The sequence below is a fragment of the Neophocaena asiaeorientalis genome, unplaced genomic scaffold (genome assembly GCF_003031525.2).
Source record: "Neophocaena asiaeorientalis asiaeorientalis breed wild unplaced genomic scaffold, Neophocaena_asiaeorientalis_V1.1 scaffold671, whole genome shotgun sequence".
In the NCBI taxonomy this organism is placed as follows: domain Eukaryota; kingdom Metazoa; phylum Chordata; class Mammalia; order Artiodactyla; family Phocoenidae; genus Neophocaena; species Neophocaena asiaeorientalis.
Genome location: NW_020175533.1, coordinates 191,094 through 208,842, shown reverse-complemented (window position 1 = coordinate 208,842; position 17,749 = coordinate 191,094). Strand labels below are relative to the sequence as shown.

General features: G+C 36.7%; 1 protein-coding gene across 5 annotated transcripts in view; it reads left to right on the top strand.

Moving 5' to 3' along the window:
• The window catches only part of GSK3B (glycogen synthase kinase 3 beta), a 196,830-nt gene that overhangs the window by 108,987 nt on the left and 70,094 nt on the right, over window positions 1-17,749 (top strand). For all 5 annotated transcript variants that reach the window (XM_024769219.1, XM_024769218.1, XM_024769221.1 and 2 more), the window contains exons 4-5: window positions 8,604-8,714; window positions 12,586-12,716. In XM_024769219.1, coding sequence (XP_024624987.1) covers window positions 8,604-8,714; window positions 12,586-12,716 — 242 coding nt within the window. The remainder of the gene's footprint in view (window positions 1-8,603; window positions 8,715-12,585; window positions 12,717-17,749) is intronic.

Genomic DNA, 17,749 nt, shown 5'->3' with positions numbered 1-17,749 from the left:
AAACCCAGTGCCCTGCACTGGGAGCATGGAGTGTTAACCACTGGACCACCAGAGAAGTCCCAGATTTCCTTAGTTTTTACCTAATGTCTTTTTTCTCTTCCATGATCCTGTTTAAGCTACCGTAGTGCATTTAGTTATTATGTCTCTTAGGCTCCTCTTGGCCCCGGCAATTTCTCAGACTTTCCTTGTTTTTGATGACCTTGACAGTTTTGCGGAATACTAGGTAGAGATTTTGTGGACTGCCTCACTATTGGAATTCATCTGATGTTTATCTCATAACAAACTAGGGCTATAGGTTATTTGGAAAAAGACCACAGAGTGCTATTTTCATCACATCTTATCAAGGGTATGTGCTATCAATAAGAATTGCTATTAATCTTGATTACCTGGCTGACCTTGTATTTTTCAGTTTTCTCCACTGTAAAGCTGCTCTTTTCCCCCCATTTCCATGCTGTATCCTTTGGAAGGAAGTCACTATCCATAGCCCACACCTAAGAAGAGGGGAGTTATTTTCCTTAAGGGCAAAGTTGCTACATAAACTATTTGGATTTCTTTTGCATGAAAGATTGTCTCTTCTCCCCCATTTATTAATCTGTTATTTACTTATATCAGTGTGGACTCATGCATATTTATTTTATACTTTGGGTTATAATCTAATACTACTTTATTTTATTAATCAAATTGTTCCTGCTTTGGTTATTGGGAGCTCTTTGCAGTTAGCATCTCTTCTCCTTTGACATACCTCTATTAATGTGGGTCTCAGTTTTGTTTTGGTTTGTGTTTTTGAGCATGTCTACTTTCTGGCATATAGATTATTTTAAATTTCTTTTCACAAATCTTCAGTCATCTTTGTGTGTGTGCATGCACATATACATAAGCATACACATACGGAATTGTTTTCATAGACTTAGTTCGTAGAAATGGCATTGCTGAGTTGAAATGGGTGTCTGTTCATCTTCACTTTGGGATGAATATATTAGCCCATTGACTTCCCAAAAGATTGCAAGAGTTGGGACATTCACCAGAAGTGTATAATGGTGCATTTTGGACAGGGACACTGTTCCAATACTTAGTTCTCTCAGATTGACTTTTCTTTTCCAATTTGATATATAAGAAATGGTAGCTGATTGTTATTTTTATTGCATTTCTTTAATTATGAATGAGGTTGAGCATCTTTCTGCATTTTTGTTTGCCATTTGTATGGCTACGTATTTGTGCCCCTTTCCATTTTTTTCTATTAGAATGTTAGTCTTTTGTTATTGACTTATAAGAGCCATTTGCATTTTGTAAATTTATTTTATTTATTTATTTTGGCTGTGTTGGGTCTTCATTGCCGCGCGCGGGCTTTCTCTAGTTGCATTGAGCGGGTGCTACTCTTCATTGTGGTGCGCAGGCTTCTCATTGCGGTGGCTTCTCTTGTTGCGGAGCACGGGCTCTAGGCGTGTGGACTTCAGTAGTTGTGACTCACGGGCTCTAGAGCGCAGGCTCACTAGTTGCGGCTCATGGGCTTAGCTGCTCCGTGGCAGGTGGGATCTTCCCGGTCCAGGGCTCAAACCCATGTCCCCTGCATTAGCAGGTGGATTATTAACCACTGCGCCACCAGCGAAGTCCCATTTGCATTTTAAACAAAAACAAGTTAGTTCTTTGTCGTGTGTAAGCAAAATTTTTTTCCAAATTGTCATATTTTTATTTGGTTTGTTCTGTTATTTTTTTAAAGTAGTATAAATGTTTTACATTTTTATGTAATCAAATTGGCATTATTTTCCTTAATAGCTTATAAATATTTTGCCCTACAGTATTTGCAAACATCTTTTGTTCTGGTACATTTTTATGTAAATTTGGTATTTATTTTCTTTGAAGGTGTGAGATAAGGATGAAGCTTGCCATAATCATTGTTGTATGCTAGGTTCTCATCTCTTTCCCCATTCTCTCCCTCAGTCTCCCAAGCAAAAGAATGTTTCTCTTTTTCCTAACCCACACCCACTTTACTGTTAGTATTATTTCCATCTTTAGCCAGCCTGGCACATTCATCAGAGAAAAGGCAACTGCTTTGAAGGTTATTCTGCTAGTGCAAGTTCCCTAAACCCAATTCTGAGGAGAATCCAGGTCTATCATGATACTTTGTTGGATTTTTTTTTTTTTGCGGTACGGGGGCCTCTCACTGTTGTGGCCTCTCCCGTTGCGGAGCACAGGCTCCAGACACGCAGGCTCAGCGGCCATGGCTCACGGGCCCAGCCGCTCCACGGCCCAGACCGGGGCACAAACCCGTGTCCCCTGCATCGGCAGGCAGACTCTCAACCACTGCGCCACCAGGGAAGCCCTGTTGGATGTCTTTTTACTGGGTTCTCTTATATGCTGCTTTGCATCCCATCAAATTTTTAGAATGCTAGCATGGTTCTACTTAAAACTGCAGCTTCAAGCAATTTTGTTTCCCTGACTTGAAAAACTATTTGGGGGTAAGAGCATCATAGTAAGTAATGTCTGTCTTCCAATGGATGAAGTTATCACAGCTTTTGCTGAGTTTTTGTTAGGTGTGTTCAGAATTTTGTCATTTAAATTTCTTAACTCAGTGAACAGTTTTAGAGTGGAGTTCATAGAGGAGGGGTTATCAGCAGTTAGAGAATAGTTTATTAATAAAAATGATAACTGAACCATTGAGAGAAGTATTCCCGAAGTTGTACATCATGTAATTTGGAAGCCTAGTAACTGTTCTCTGAAATAGTACTTACTCATTATGTTAGTAGACTGTTTTCAGAATCTCCAGCTAAATGATACTCTTTATGTTGTATTTTTATACTTAGCTTTTACAGTTCACTGCTAATCTGTGAATATTCAGGCATTCTGTTTGATAACTCAAAAGAGAGAGATTACATTAAGAAAACAGCAGGCCTGAGATTTTCCAGAAAATTACAAGTGATAGAAATGCAGAATCCTGATCCTTCTTTCTTCTTGAAATATTAGTGTCCTCAGTCTCATGAATTATCTTTTACGTAAACCTCCAGACAAAGCTACTTTGGAAACGTGAAAATAGTAGTTTCTCTGCTGTGATGACATTTCCTAGGAATGGGCACTTCCCCCTCAGGGATTACTCCTGATGCTGTTAAATTTACAGCAGAACATCTGTAGATTTAACAAGAGCATTTAAAGAATATGATGTTGAGCCCATTTATTTCAAATTGGCATTGGTGGTATTACTTGTTGTTAGTTTTGGTTTTCAGTCTTAGGACCAATTGTATATATATATATTTTTTTAAGTGGATTTGATTTGAATACAAGCACAGAGCCATGAATTGAAGGGTTGTTCAAAGTGCCCTTGAGTATAGACACCTCCAGTGTCTCAGAAAATGAAGATAGTCAAAATGACAACTTTTAAATGTCAGAGAGACAGTTATACTTACAAAATAGACAGACCTCCTCTGTGGTGCTAAAGAAAATTGACAAGTTGTTGATTAGTTAATGGAGTGAATAAATAAAATTTATTTGAGCAAAAAGATAAGCTTATATTAATCTGCAAAGTACTGCTCCAAATATAATTTGAGCCTCCATGTTTCTCATAGTATAATAAATGAGAACTTTTGACCTATTGCAGACATGGTTTCGATAACCTTCCTTTGATGTGTTTTGTTTTGTTAATATTATGAATAAAATATACTGCCTAAAAATGGATATCATCAGTACATCAAATGAAGCCTGAACTGTACAAAGTAGAGTGGAATTATCTTTGTTGATCTGAACACAATACTTCTACTGTAAATTAATACTGAATCAAATTTTTTCATTAGCTGCATCTCAATGTTGATAACTTTTGAGCTCTGTTCAGTTACACCTATCATTTATTTTCCAGATGAATTACTAAGTCTTAATCTGTCATTCTACGTAATAAATTGATACTTCGATTTTAATCATAGGGTTTTATATTTATCTTTGTTAAGTTTTATTTTGTGGGTTTGGCTTAGCATTCTAGACTACTAGATATATTTAGTCTTCCATTTTAAGCCATTCTTCCTAGGTTTGTGGCAATATTAGGTGGTTGTGTTAAAGTCAGAAAATTGTAAATAGACTGCCAGATTCATCCTCTGATGTGTTTTATTTTGCAAGCACATTGTTAATTTTTTTTTTTTTTAATTAGAATGCTTTTAGTTAAGTCTTGTACTATCTGATTTACCAACCACTGCCTCTTACTGCATTATACATTTTGGCTTCACACATTTACATTTGTTGTTTAGCCATTTGCTCTTGCATCCCCTAATGAAGGAAATCATTTACAATAATTTGATTAGGACAAGGGAAGAACAGAGTTTGTAGCCCTACAACTAGAAATCTTCCTTGAACTTAGTATTCATTTTTTAGTCTTTTTATTCTTCACTTTTGGTATGATTATTTAGCAAATGAATTAAATTACCATATACATCTCCAGGTCATTTATAAATATATTGTGATTAACTTTGTCAAGTGATTTATTAAAATCAAGAAACCTTGTAATCAAATAATAGTTAAAAAAGAATAATTTTGGTATCCGTATTAATGATCCTTCCAAAACCCAAGACTTACCATTCCTTGGGTTCTACTTACACAGCAACCCCTTCAACACCAGTTCAGCATTTTCTATTTGTTTATTCTCTTTATCAGACCTCACCTTCACTTGGAACTAATTCTTACCTAAATCTTGATCTTTGAAATTTTCTTCCCTTAGCCCTCAGCATTGCTTTTGCTACCCTCAGTTTTACATATAACCTATCTCTTATTTTACAAGAAATAGAGTCATCAGACATACATTCATTTTATTTATTCTTTCTAATACCTTATCACTTATTTTAGATGTACAGGGGGGAAAATGTGGTATCGTTCCTTTTTAAAGATGATAAAAGTTAAAATTAAGTATTATGTGCCAGGTAATATGCTTCAAGAGCCGTATATGATTATTTCTAATAATCTCATGACAGTCTTTTAAAGTAGGTATCATCATTAGCACTGTTTTACAGGAAACTGTGGCTTCAAGAGGTTAAGTAACTTACTGTGGTCACATAACTTGTAGTAGCAGTGTTGGGACCTCCGTGTAGTTTGTGTGACTCATGCTAACCTTGCCTTTTAATTACTACCTGGTATAACTTCTCTGTGTTCTTGTTTTCCTGTTCTTGTGATGTTCAAGAACCTTGTTTCATCAGTTGTCCCTTTTCTTTTGTTTCTCAAAACTTTTCTGTCTTTATCCAGTCAGCATACAAATAAATTTGGGTCTCTTAGCCACTAAAAACTACAAACAAAAAGCACATTTAAAATTTTTCTTTGACTTTTGTTTCCCCTCAAGTTACCAGCTCCCAGCTCTCTCCTTACTTTCACCACTAGAGATTTTGTAAGAACAAACTAAATTAACTGCCTCCTATTTCTTACCTGCCATCTGCTCACTCGTGAACTCAGTACAGGTTGGTTGCTATTGGCACCATGGTCTGAAACTGCTCTTTCCAACAGCGTCACTGAACCATGGTATACCAGATCCAACAGCCTTTTCAATCCCATCCTTCCTGCCATTGAAACACTTTGCTGTTCCACATCTCATCATTATTGAAACTCAACTTTGGATCTTTCGATGCTAGTCTTTCCTTGCTCCTTTATGCCTCTTAGTTCTCATTGCTGAGTTGTTCCCTAATGTCTTAAGGGAAATTTCATTCTTAATTTTCAAGGATCTTATGCTCAGTCCTTTCCTCACTCTCTTACTGTATACACTCTTCTTAGGTGAGTGATTCTTGTTCTTACAGTTTCAGCTATTGCCTAAATCTCTAGCTATGCTCTACTCTTGTTTTCTGAGTTTGACTTGACCAACCACCTATGTATTTCCAACCACCTATGGAACAAAGCTACTTAAAATGTTCTGATATTCATTAAATAAAAGTTCAGCTTTTTCCCTCACACCTTTTTGCTCTTTTTACATTCCTTGTCTCATTACCTGCCTAGTTGCCCAGGTTTAGAGACTGTTAAATTAATCCAAACTTCTTTGTTTCTCAGGTTCTCTATTACTCTCTTGTTTAGCTAGCCAATATACCTGTCTCCCACCTCCTTTTTTAAAAATCCTTATTACCTATGCCCTAGTCTAGGCCTTGGATCCTTGTAGAAGGTTTCCAGCTGCTCACACTGCTTTCATTATCATCTTCCCAACTTCCCCTTCTGCCTTTAAGTCCAGGCTAGTGGATACTAGCCTGGACTTAAAGGCAGAGGTCCCAGGACATATATGAATTTGGGAGTCATCAGTGTATAGTAGTACTGAGCCATTAGACTGGATGAGTGGGCTTACACAAAGAACAGAGGTCTGAGGACTGAGCCTTAGGATCCTCTATTCCTTAAGAGATAAAGGAGAATAGAAGGAACCAGAAATAGAGAGCCAGAAGAGCTGTCTTTAAGGTAGGATGAAAACCAGAAGAGTATAGTGTTCTAAAACCCAAGTGAAGCAAGTGTTTCAAAGAAGGGAACGTGATCGACTATGTCAGATGGTAGTGCTAAGTCAAGTAAAAGAGAGGGAAAGATGATGCCTGAAAATTAGCACTGAATACAGCAACAAGGAGATTATTGATCTTGATGAATAATTCTTGTGGAATAGTGGTGGCGAAATTCTATTGGAGTAAGTTTTAGAGAGAATGAGGAGAGCCAGGTATTGGAGAAAGTCAGTTCAGACATCTCTTGAAGAATTTTGCTGTTAAAGGGGCCAGAAAATAAGATGGTGGTGATTAGTGCGATTAGAGAATTTTTTTAACGATGGAAGAAATAACAAGTTTATGTGCTGATTGTAATGCTCTCACACAGAGAGAATAATCGACAGAGAAAGAAAAATTACTGAAGCAATGAGTGTAAATAGGAAAAGCAGAGTAGTTTGTTTACATGCAGCAGAGTTTGCCTTAGAAGGGAGCTTGGTCAGCTTATCTCTAGTTAGAGTAGTGAAGGAAAAGCATCTGGGGGTAGATGCTGGTAAATGGATACATGTAGTGGTACAAGCAAGGTATCAGCTGAGGGTGAGGATGGGAGAAGAGTTTAAAAACAGGCCTTTGCTATTGTTTACTAACTCCCTTGTTAGAGAGTGAGGGTAATGTTAGACCATGGAATTTAAGCTGGATATGGAGGGAAGAGAGGAGAACATGAAAGACTGAGGGAAAGTGAAAAGGTAGTAGTGTCAATGGCATGCTGCCTCAGTAAACTGTTTCCTGAGATCTGCTCTGTTCTTTGACCTCATCGGGCTTTCTCTAGTTGCGGTGAGTGGCGGCTACTCTTCGTTGCGGTGCGCGGGCTTCTCATTGTCATGGTTTCCCTTGTTGTGGAGCATGGGCTCTAGGCACGCGGGCTTCAGTAGTTGTGGCACGTGGGCTCAGTAGTTGGGGCTCGCGGGCTCTAGAGCGCAGCCTCAGTAGTTGTGGCGCATGGGCTTAGTTGCTCTGCAGCATGTGGGATCTTCCTGGTCCAGGGCTCGAACCCGTGTCCCCCGCATCGGCAGGTGGATTCTTAACCACTGCACCATCAGGAAAGCCTGACCTCACATCTTGAATACAGTTTTCTCTCTGCCTGAAATGCCCCTTTCATACTCAGTTTAGATGACATGCCTTTTACCTGCATCCTTACTTCCTCTGCAATGACTACTGACATAGAAAATGCTCAATAAATGCTGAAAATTGAAATTCTTCACTTTAGTTTGGCAGGTAGGATGATTTCAAACTGGGAAGATTGTGAAGTTTTACCTGAAGATTTTCCTACTCAGTAGCCAGTTCTAGACTTGAACACAGTGATTCTCAACTTTGTGTTCTGCTTCAGTTTGCTTATCTGATATTATTCACATGAACAGGGTGAGGGTAGCACTCTCTTCTTCTTTCCTACTTGGTACTTAGTTGGAATTCCCTTCTCTCTTTCCACTGATCTTGGATTGGTGTCTTTATGCTGCTGTGAATGGATGTTTAAACATATGACCTGCAGTAAACTTGTGAGTATGGTAACTCGCTGCCTTATAAGTTTTTTTTTTTTTTCAGTTTATTGTAGAAGACAAGTGGTTATTTTACTAATCATAGACTAATTAACTAATCTAACTAATCAAATAACCATAGAATCTTTTTTAAGGAGAAATTTTGAAGTCCAACTTTTCATGCTATAGTTGAAGAAATGGAAGCTTAGAGAGATTAAATGGCTTGCGTACATCAGTTAGCAGAGCTAGGGCTAGAAATGCAGATTTCTTAGCTCCCAGTTCAATACTTATCTTACTACCATGGCACCTTTCCTGATAGGATATAAGGGCAATGATTCTCAAAGTAGAAAATACGAAATTTTGTGACAGGTAATATCCTCTAAAATCATATAACCAAAATAACAGTTTAAATATGACTAGGAATCTTAACAGTCTTGAAATGGCTGTGTTTTTGCCATGAAATTGTTAGTAAAAAAAATGTGGTAGATTTGTTTTTACTGTTACGGTTATATTCTGAATTAATTTTGTATAATTAAAATTGAACACATGAATCTTTTCTTTAAAAATCTGAATAAGTGAATGTATAGAGAATTTACTCTAATTTGAATATTTAAAGACTAGTTCCTAATCTTGTTTTTTTGGTTTGTTTGTTTTTAATAAACTCTTTCAGAAAGATGAGGTCTATCTTAATCTGGTGCTGGACTATGTTCCGGAAACAGTATACAGAGTTGCCAGACACTATAGTCGAGCCAAACAGACGCTCCCTGTGATCTATGTTAAGGTATGTAAAAATGGAGCAATTTACCATTTTAGTTATTATGAACAAGGGAGAGTGCTGGGTGTATTTTAACTATATTATTACATCTCATTCTGGGGGAAAGCTGCAAAGTAGGTATTGCTAGAGTTTCATTAAATTTTTGTACAGTTTTAAAGCGTGAAGTCTTCCCTTTTTAAGCTTTCATGACACAGGTGTTAAAGATACTTGTCATCTTTCTGACAAATGAACTTTTCACAGACAATTATGGGTTTTAATTTTGCTACCGATAGCACCTTTTAATTTAATGTCTTATAACCCTTATTGTGCCACAGGCTGAAATAGGAACAAGCATATCCTATAAAATTATAAAAATATGGTTATAAATATTACCAAATGCAATGTTTCATTGCCATTTATAGATACAGTGTGTCCGTAGCTGAAGTTTAAACTTCTCGTAATTTTAAATATGCACAGACTCTATTAAGGTGTTATTTAATTTTTGATACCTGATGTCAATGTCATCTTTTTTATTTGATACAACTCATGTTAGAGTGGCTTGCAATTTATCCAACATAATTATAACTGAAGTTGTGGTAGATTATTAGAAACAGATTATTATTTGTTTAACTATGACATTGTAAAAATTAACTAGGAGTTAAGTTTAAAAGTTCAGCTTTCTAAGTATAATTTTTTGCATTTTACCTTTTATACAAATACTCTAGAAAATAAAATGGCATTGATTCTGAATGTTTTGAGTATCGAAGTTTTTACTTAATAGTTATAGTTTTAAGCTTTATAGTAATAAAATGGATTTTGCTGATGGGATTACTATAGTGGTGTTAATATGTTCCTCTGTCCTCAGTATTTCCTGTAAATTGGTGATTCAGTATATTTTTGTAGGAGTCAAGACCACTTCATATGTAGATGATACCTTATGTCAGTGCTTTATCTGACTTTTAACTCTCTTTTTGTTGTTTTTCACCAAGATACTGGTATCTTTGATTTGAATCATTTCAAAAGTTCTTTTCATGGTATATAACTTTGGGGTAGAGGTCAGAAGGTGAGGAGTCAGAAAAATTTATAAGTGAACCAGAACACTGACCTTGGAACAAATAGAAGGTTTAAGATATACTCACTTTCGGGCTTCCCTGGTGGCGCAGTGGTTGAGAGTCCGCCTGCCGATGCAGGGGACACGGGTTCGTGCCCCGGTCCGGGAAGATCCCACATGCCGCGGAGCAGCTGGGCCTGTGAGCCATGGCTGCTGAGCCTGCGCGTCTGGAGCCTGTGCTCCGCGACGGGAGAGGCCACAAAAGTGAGAGGCCCGCGTACCACAAAAAAAAAAAGAAAGAAAAGAAAAAGACATACTCACTTTCTTCACAAAGACTGTCTCTTCGCCAGTCAAGAGTCTAATTCTTTCTTCCACACAGACCCAGTTTCTCACTGTATGTTGTTTTGTAATAAAATTGAAATAAATATTCTTTTAAATTGATGTCAGTAGTCATCTAGGATCTGTTTTTAAATGGCATTTTGAAGTCTACTTAATTCTGAAGGATATTAACAGGAAGAGTGGTGTTGCTATTAATAGATTTACTGGTCTTGATAGATCGTTGATAACAGATTTTCTCAGTTCACGTGTGAGTTTTCCCAGACCTCTGTATCAATAACCTCTGGCCCTGACAAAGGATGATGAAGCCAAGAAGACTTGGCTTCTGGTCTAAACATTGTTACTTGTTAGTCACATGATTTGGAATACCCCTCTGAGTTTTTAAATCTGTGTTTAGGGAAAAAAAACAGGTTTGTGGTGAGATGTTAGTAAAATAAAAATTATAAAAGCACATTGTAAATTTTCCTTTTTTAATTTACCATTTTAGTTATTATGAACAAGGGAGAGTGCTGGGTGTATTTTAACTATATTATTACATCTCATTCTGGGGGAAAGCTGCAAAGTAGGTATTGCTAGAGTTTCATTAAATTTTTGTACAGTTTTAAAGCGTGAAGTCTTCCCTTTTTAAGCTTTCATGACACAGGTGTTAAAGATACTTGTCATCTTTCTGACAAATGAACTTTTCACAGACAATTATGGGTTTTAATTTTGCTACCGATAGCACCTTTTAATTTAATGTCTTATAACCCTTATTGTGCCACAGGCTGAAATAGGAACAAGCATATCCTATAAAATTATAAAAATATGGTTATAAATATTACCAAATGCAATGTTTCATTGCCATTTATAGATACAGTGTGTCCGTAGCTGAAGTTTAAACTTCTCGTAATTTTAAATATGCACAGACTCTATTAAGGTGTTATTTAATTTTTGATACCTGATGTCAATGTCATCTTTTTTATTTGATACAACTCATGTTAGAGTGGCTTGCAATTTATCCAACATAATTATAACTGAAGTTGTGGTAGATTATTAGAAACAGATTATTATTTGTTTAACTATGACATTGTAAAAATTAACTAGGAGTTAAGTTTAAAAGTTCAGCTTTCTAAGTATAATTTTTTGCATTTTACCTTTTATACAAATACTCTAGAAAATAAAATGGCATTGATTCTGAATGTTTTGAGTATCGAAGTTTTTACTTAATAGTTATAGTTTTAAGCTTTATAGTAATAAAATGGATTTTGCTGATGGGATTACTATAGTGGTGTTAATATGTTCCTCTGTCCTCAGTATTTCCTGTAAATTGGTGATTCAGTATATTTTTGTAGGAGTCAAGACCACTTCATATGTAGATGATACCTTATGTCAGTGCTTTATCTGACTTTTAACTCTCTTTTTGTTGTTTTTCACCAAGATACTGGTATCTTTGATTTGAATCATTTCAAAAGTTCTTTTCATGGTATATAACTTTGGGGTAGAGGTCAGAAGGTGAGGAGTCAGAAAAATTTATAAGTGAACCAGAACACTGACCTTGGAACAAATAGAAGGTTTAAGATATACTCACTTTCGGGCTTCCCTGGTGGCGCAGTGGTTGAGAGTCCGCCTGCCGATGCAGGGGACACGGGTTCGTGCCCCGGTCCGGGAAGATCCCACATGCCGCGGAGCAGCTGGGCCTGTGAGCCATGGCTGCTGAGCCTGCGCGTCTGGAGCCTGTGCTCCGCGACGGGAGAGGCCACAAAAGTGAGAGGCCCGCGTACCACAAAAAAAAAAAGAAAGAAAAGAAAAAGACATACTCACTTTCTTCACAAAGACTGTCTCTTCGCCAGTCAAGAGTCTAATTCTTTCTTCCACACAGACCCAGTTTCTCACTGTATGTTGTTTTGTAATAAAATTGAAATAAATATTCTTTTAAATTGATGTCAGTAGTCATCTAGGATCTGTTTTTAAATGGCATTTTGAAGTCTACTTAATTCTGAAGGATATTAACAGGAAGAGTGGTGTTGCTATTAATAGATTTACTGGTCTTGATAGATCGTTGATAACAGATTTTCTCAGTTCACGTGTGAGTTTTCCCAGACCTCTGTATCAATAACCTCTGGCCCTGACAAAGGATGATGAAGCCAAGAAGACTTGGCTTCTGGTCTAAACATTGTTACTTGTTAGTCACATGATTTGGAATACCCCTCTGAGTTTTTAAATCTGTGTTTAGGGAAAAAAAACAGGTTTGTGGTGAGATGTTAGTAAAATAAAAATTATAAAAGCACATTGTAAATTTTCCTTTTTTAAGTTATTAAAAGATGGTACAAATATAACATTGGTTAACTAAACTATAATTAGCTAATGGATAGAGAAATGACATAAAACTTGTTTAAGAAAGACTGAGTGCAAACAATCTCCAGCTTTTCACTATTCTTTTCTGGAAATCTGTTACTTTGTTTCCTGTGTAAGGACTCTGAATTGTTTGGGATAGAAAGTAAGTATTCAATGAATTTTTACTCTTTATTCCAGTTGTATATGTATCAGCTGTTCCGAAGTTTAGCCTATATCCATTCCTTTGGAATCTGCCATCGGGATATTAAACCACAGAACCTCTTGTTGGATCCTGATACAGCTGTCTTAAAACTCTGTGACTTTGGAAGGTAAGCTAGTTCTCTTTTCTTCTCCCTCCCTTCCCTCCTCTCCAACCCCACCCTCCCACCCTGTATACCCTGTATACTCAGAATTTTAGTCTTTCATCCAACAATTTAACTCCTAGGAACTGTTCCCTTACAAATACTCACACATTTACAAAATATTGTATATACCAGGATTTTTATCATAGAATTGTATATAAATGTCTGGCAGTAGGAAGATTACCAGATAAATTATGGTACATCATACATATAATGTAATACATGCAGCTGTTAAAAAAAGAAAGGGGAGGCTCTCTATGAATGGGAAGTGAATGATCTCTAAGAAGTATTAAATTCAAAAAACAAGGTCAAGAATCTATATAGTATGTTCCCTTTTGTATTCTAAAAACACAGAGAGTATAGGCATATGTACACAGATGCATAGCTTATTTTTGGAATGATATAAATTCATAATATTGATTGCTCCTAGGAGCAGGTCCCATTTGTTTATTTATGGTTTTATTTCCGTTACTCTAGGAGGTGGGTCAAAAAAGATCTTGCTGTGGTTTATGTGAAAGAGTGTTTTTCCTACGTTTTCCTCTAAGACTTGTATAGTGTCTGGTCTTACCTTTAGGTCTTTAATCCATTTTGAGTTTATTTTTGTGTATGGTGTTAGGGAGTGTTCTAATTTCATTCTTTTACATGTAGCTGTCCAGTTTTCCCAGCACCACTTATTGAAGAGGCTGTCTTTCCTCCATTGTATGTTCTTGCCTTCTTTGTCATAAATTAGGTGCCCATATGTGCATGGGTTTATCTCTGGGCATTCTATCCTGTACCATTGATCTATATTTCTGTTTTTGTGCCAGTACTATACTGTCTTGATTACTGTAGCTTTGTGGTGTAGTTTGAAGTCGGGGAATCTGATTCCTTCAACTCCATTTTTCTTTGTCAAGATTGCCTTGGCTATTCGGGATCTTTTGAGTTTCCATATGAATTGTAAAATTTTTTCTTCTAATTCTGTGAAGAATGCCATTGGTAGTTTGATAGGGATTGCATTGAATCTATAGATTGCTTTGGGTAGTATAGTCATTTTCACAATATTAATTCTTCCAATCCAAGAACATGGTATATTTCTCCATCTGTTTATGTCATCTATGATTTCTTTCATCAGTGTTTTATAGTTTTCTGAGTACAAGTCTTTCACCTCCTTAAGCAGGTTTATTCCTAGGTATTTTATTCTTTCTGTTGCAGTGGTAAATGGGAGTGTTTCCTTAATTTCTCTTTCTGATTTTTCGTTGTTAGTGTATAGTAATGCCAGAGATTTCTGTGCATTAATTTTTTATCCTGCTACTTTACCAAATTCACTGGTTAGTTCTACTGGTTTTCTGGTGGCGTCTTTAGGGTTTTCTATGTATGGTGTATGTCATCTGCAAACAGTGACGGTTTTACTTCTTCTTTTCCAATTTGTATTGCTTTTATTTCTTTTTCTTCTCTGATTGCTGTGGGTAGAACTTGCAAAACTATGTTGAATAAGAGTGGTGAGAGTGGGCATCCTTGTCTTGTTCCTGATCTTAGTGAAAATGCTTTCAGTTTTTCACCATTGAGTATGATGCTTGCTGTGGATTTGTCATATATAGCCTTTATTATGTTGAGGAAGTTTCCCTCTCTACCCATATTCTGGAGAGCTTTTATCATAAATGTGTGTTGAATTTTGTCAGAAGCTTTTTCTGCATCTATTGAGATGATCATATGGTTTTTATTCCTTAATTTGTTAATGTGGTACGTCACATTGATTGATTTGTGTATATTGAAGAATCATTGCATCCCTGGGATAAATCCCACTTGATCATGGCGTATGATCCTTTTAATGTGCTGTTGGATTCTATATGCTAATATTTTGTTCAGGATTTTTGCATCTGTGTTCATTAGTGATATTGGTCTATAATTTTCTTTTTTTGTGATATCTTTTTCTGGTTATGGTGACAGTGTGATGGTGGCTTCATAGAATGACTTTGGGAGTGTTTCTCCCTCTGCAATTTTTTGAAAGAGTTTGACAAGGATAGGTGTTAGTTCTTCTGTAAACGTTTGATAGAATTCGCCTGTGAAGCCATCTGGTCCTGAACTTTTGTTTGTTGGAAGATTTTTAATTACGGTTTCAATTTCATTACTTGTGATAGGTCTGTTTATAATTTCTACTTCTTCCTGGTTCAGTCTTGGAAAATTGTACCTTTCCAAGAACTTGTCAGTTTCTTCCAGGTTTGTCCATTTTACTGGCATATAGTTGTTTGTAGTAGTCTCTTACAATCCTTTGTATTTCTGCAGTGTCAGTTGTGATTTCTCCTTTTTCATTTCTAATTTTATTTATTTGCATCCTCTCCCATTTTTTCTTGATGAATCTGGCTAAGGGTTTATCAATTTTGTTTATCTTCTCAAAGAACCAGCTTTTAGTTTTATTGATCTTTATTATAGATTTCTTCATTTCTATTTCATTTATTTCTGCTCTGATCTTTATGATTTCTTTCCTTCTACTGACTTTGGGTTTTCTTTGGTCTTCTTTCTCTAGTTGTTTTAAGTGTAGGGTTAGATTGTTTATTTGAGATTATTCTTGTTTCTTGAGGTGAGGTTGAATTGCTGTAAACTTCCCTCTTAGAACTGCTTTTGCTGTGTCCTACAGGTTTTGGGTCATCATGTTTTCATTGTCATTTGTTTCTATGTATTTTTTAATTTCTTCTTTGATTTCTTCAGTGATCTCTTGGTTATTTAGTAGCACACTGTTTAGCCTCCATGTATTTGTGTTTTTTACAGTTTTTTTTTCCTGTAATTGATTTCCAGTCTCATAGTGTTGTGGTCAGAAAAGATGCTTGATACTATTTCAATTTTCTTAAGTCTTCCGAGGCTTGATTTGTGACCCAAGATTTGATCTATCCTGGAGAATGTTCCAGGTGCAGTTGAGAAGAAAGTGTATTCTGCCACTTCTGGGAGGAATGTTCTATAAATATCAGTTAGATCTATCTGGTTTATTGTGTCATTTAAAGCTTGTGTTTCCTTATTTATTTTCTGTTTGGATGATCTGTCCATGGGTGTAAGTGGGGTGTTAAAGTCCCCTACTATGATTGTGTTACTGTCGATTTCTCCTTTCATGGTTGTTAGCATTTGCCTTATGTATTGAGGTGCTCCTATGTTGGGTGCATAAACATTTATAATTGTTATATCTTCTTCTTGGATTGATCCTTTGATCATTACGTAGTGTCCCTCCTTATCTCTTGTAACAGTCTTTATTTTAAAATCTATTTAATCTGATACGAGTATTGTTACTCCAGCTTTCTTTTGATTTCCATTTGCATGGAATATCTTTTTCATCCCCTCACTTTCAGTCTGTATGTGTCCCTAGGTCTGAAGTGGGTCTCTTGTAGACAGCATATATATAGGTCTTGTTTTTGTATCCATTCAGCCAGTCTGTGTCTTTTGGTTGGGGCATTTAATCCATTTATAGTCAAAGTTATTATTGATATATATGTTCCTATTACCATTTTCTTAATTTTTTTTTTTTTTTTTTTTTTTGCGGTACGTGGGCCTCTCACTGTTGTGGCCTCTCCAGTTGCGGAGCACAGGCTCCGGACACACAGGCTCAGCAGCCATGGCTCATGGGCCCAGCCGCTCCACGGCATGTGGGATCTTCCCAGACCGGGGCATGAACCCGTGTCCCATGCATCGGCAGGCAGACTTTCAATCACTGCACCACCAGGGAAGCCCTTGGGTTTGTTTTTGTGGGGCTTTTTCTTCTCTTGTGTCTCCGCTTAGAGAAGTTTCTTTAGCATTTTTTGTAAAGCTGATTTGGAGGTGCTGAATTCTCTTAGCTTTTGCTTGTCTGAAAAGCTTTTGACTTTTCCATCGAATCCTGCCACTCCCTTCTGGCCTGCAGAGTTTCCGCTGAAAAATCATCTGATAATGTTATGGGGATTCCTTTGTATGTTATTTTTTGTTTTTCCCTTGCTGCTTTTAATATTTTTTCTTTGAATTTAATTTTTGTTAGTTTGATTAATATGTGTCTTGGTGTGTTTTTCCTAGGGTTTATCCTGTATGGGACTCTCTGTACTTCCTGGACTTGGGTGACTGTTTACTTTCCCATGTTAAGGAAGTTTTCAACTATAACCTCTTCAAATATTTTCTCAGACCCTTTCTTTTTCTCTTCTTCTCCTGGGACCCCCATAATTCGAATGTTGGTGCATTTCGTGTTGTCCCAGAGGTCTTGAGATTGTCTTCAATCTTTTCATTCTTTTTTCTGTTCCTCAGCAATTATTTCCACCATTTTGTCTTCCAGCTCACTTATTCATTTTTCTGCCTCAGTTATTCTGTTATCGATTCCTTCTAGTGTCTTTTTCATTTCAGTATTGTGTTGTTCATCTCTGTTTGTTTGTTCTTTAGTTCTTCTAGATCTTTGTTAACCATTTCTTGTATTTTCTCAGTCCATGCCTCCATTCTATTTCCGAGATTCTGGATCATCTTTACTATCATTACTCTGAATTCTTTTTCAGGTAGATTGCCTATTTCCTCTTCATTTATTTGGTCTTGTAGGTTTTTACCTTGCTCCTTCATTTGTGACATTTTTTTTTGCCGTGTCTTTTTTTTTTTTTTTCCCCTAATGAGTGGGATTGTGTTTCTGACTTACTGGTTGTTTGACCTGAGACTTCCAACACTGGAGTTTGTAGGCTGTTGGGTAGAGCTGGGTCTTGGTGCTAAGATGAGGAGCTCTGTGAGGTCTCACTCCAGTGAACATTCCCTGAGGTCTGAGGTTCTCTGTTAGTCCAGTGGTTCAGAGTCGGAGCTCCCACTGGAGCTCCCACCGAAGGAATTTTGGCCCAACCCTGGGTTCGTGAACCAAGGTCCGGCAAGTTGCCTGGGGCAGCAAAAAAAAACAATAACAAAGTAAAAAATAAACAGATATGTTAGGAAGAATATAAAAATAAAAGTATAGATGAATCAACAGCCAGAAGGCACATCAGTATCATAATAGTAAAAAAGAGGAGGAGGAAAAAGAAAAAAGAAGAGAAAAGAGGTGG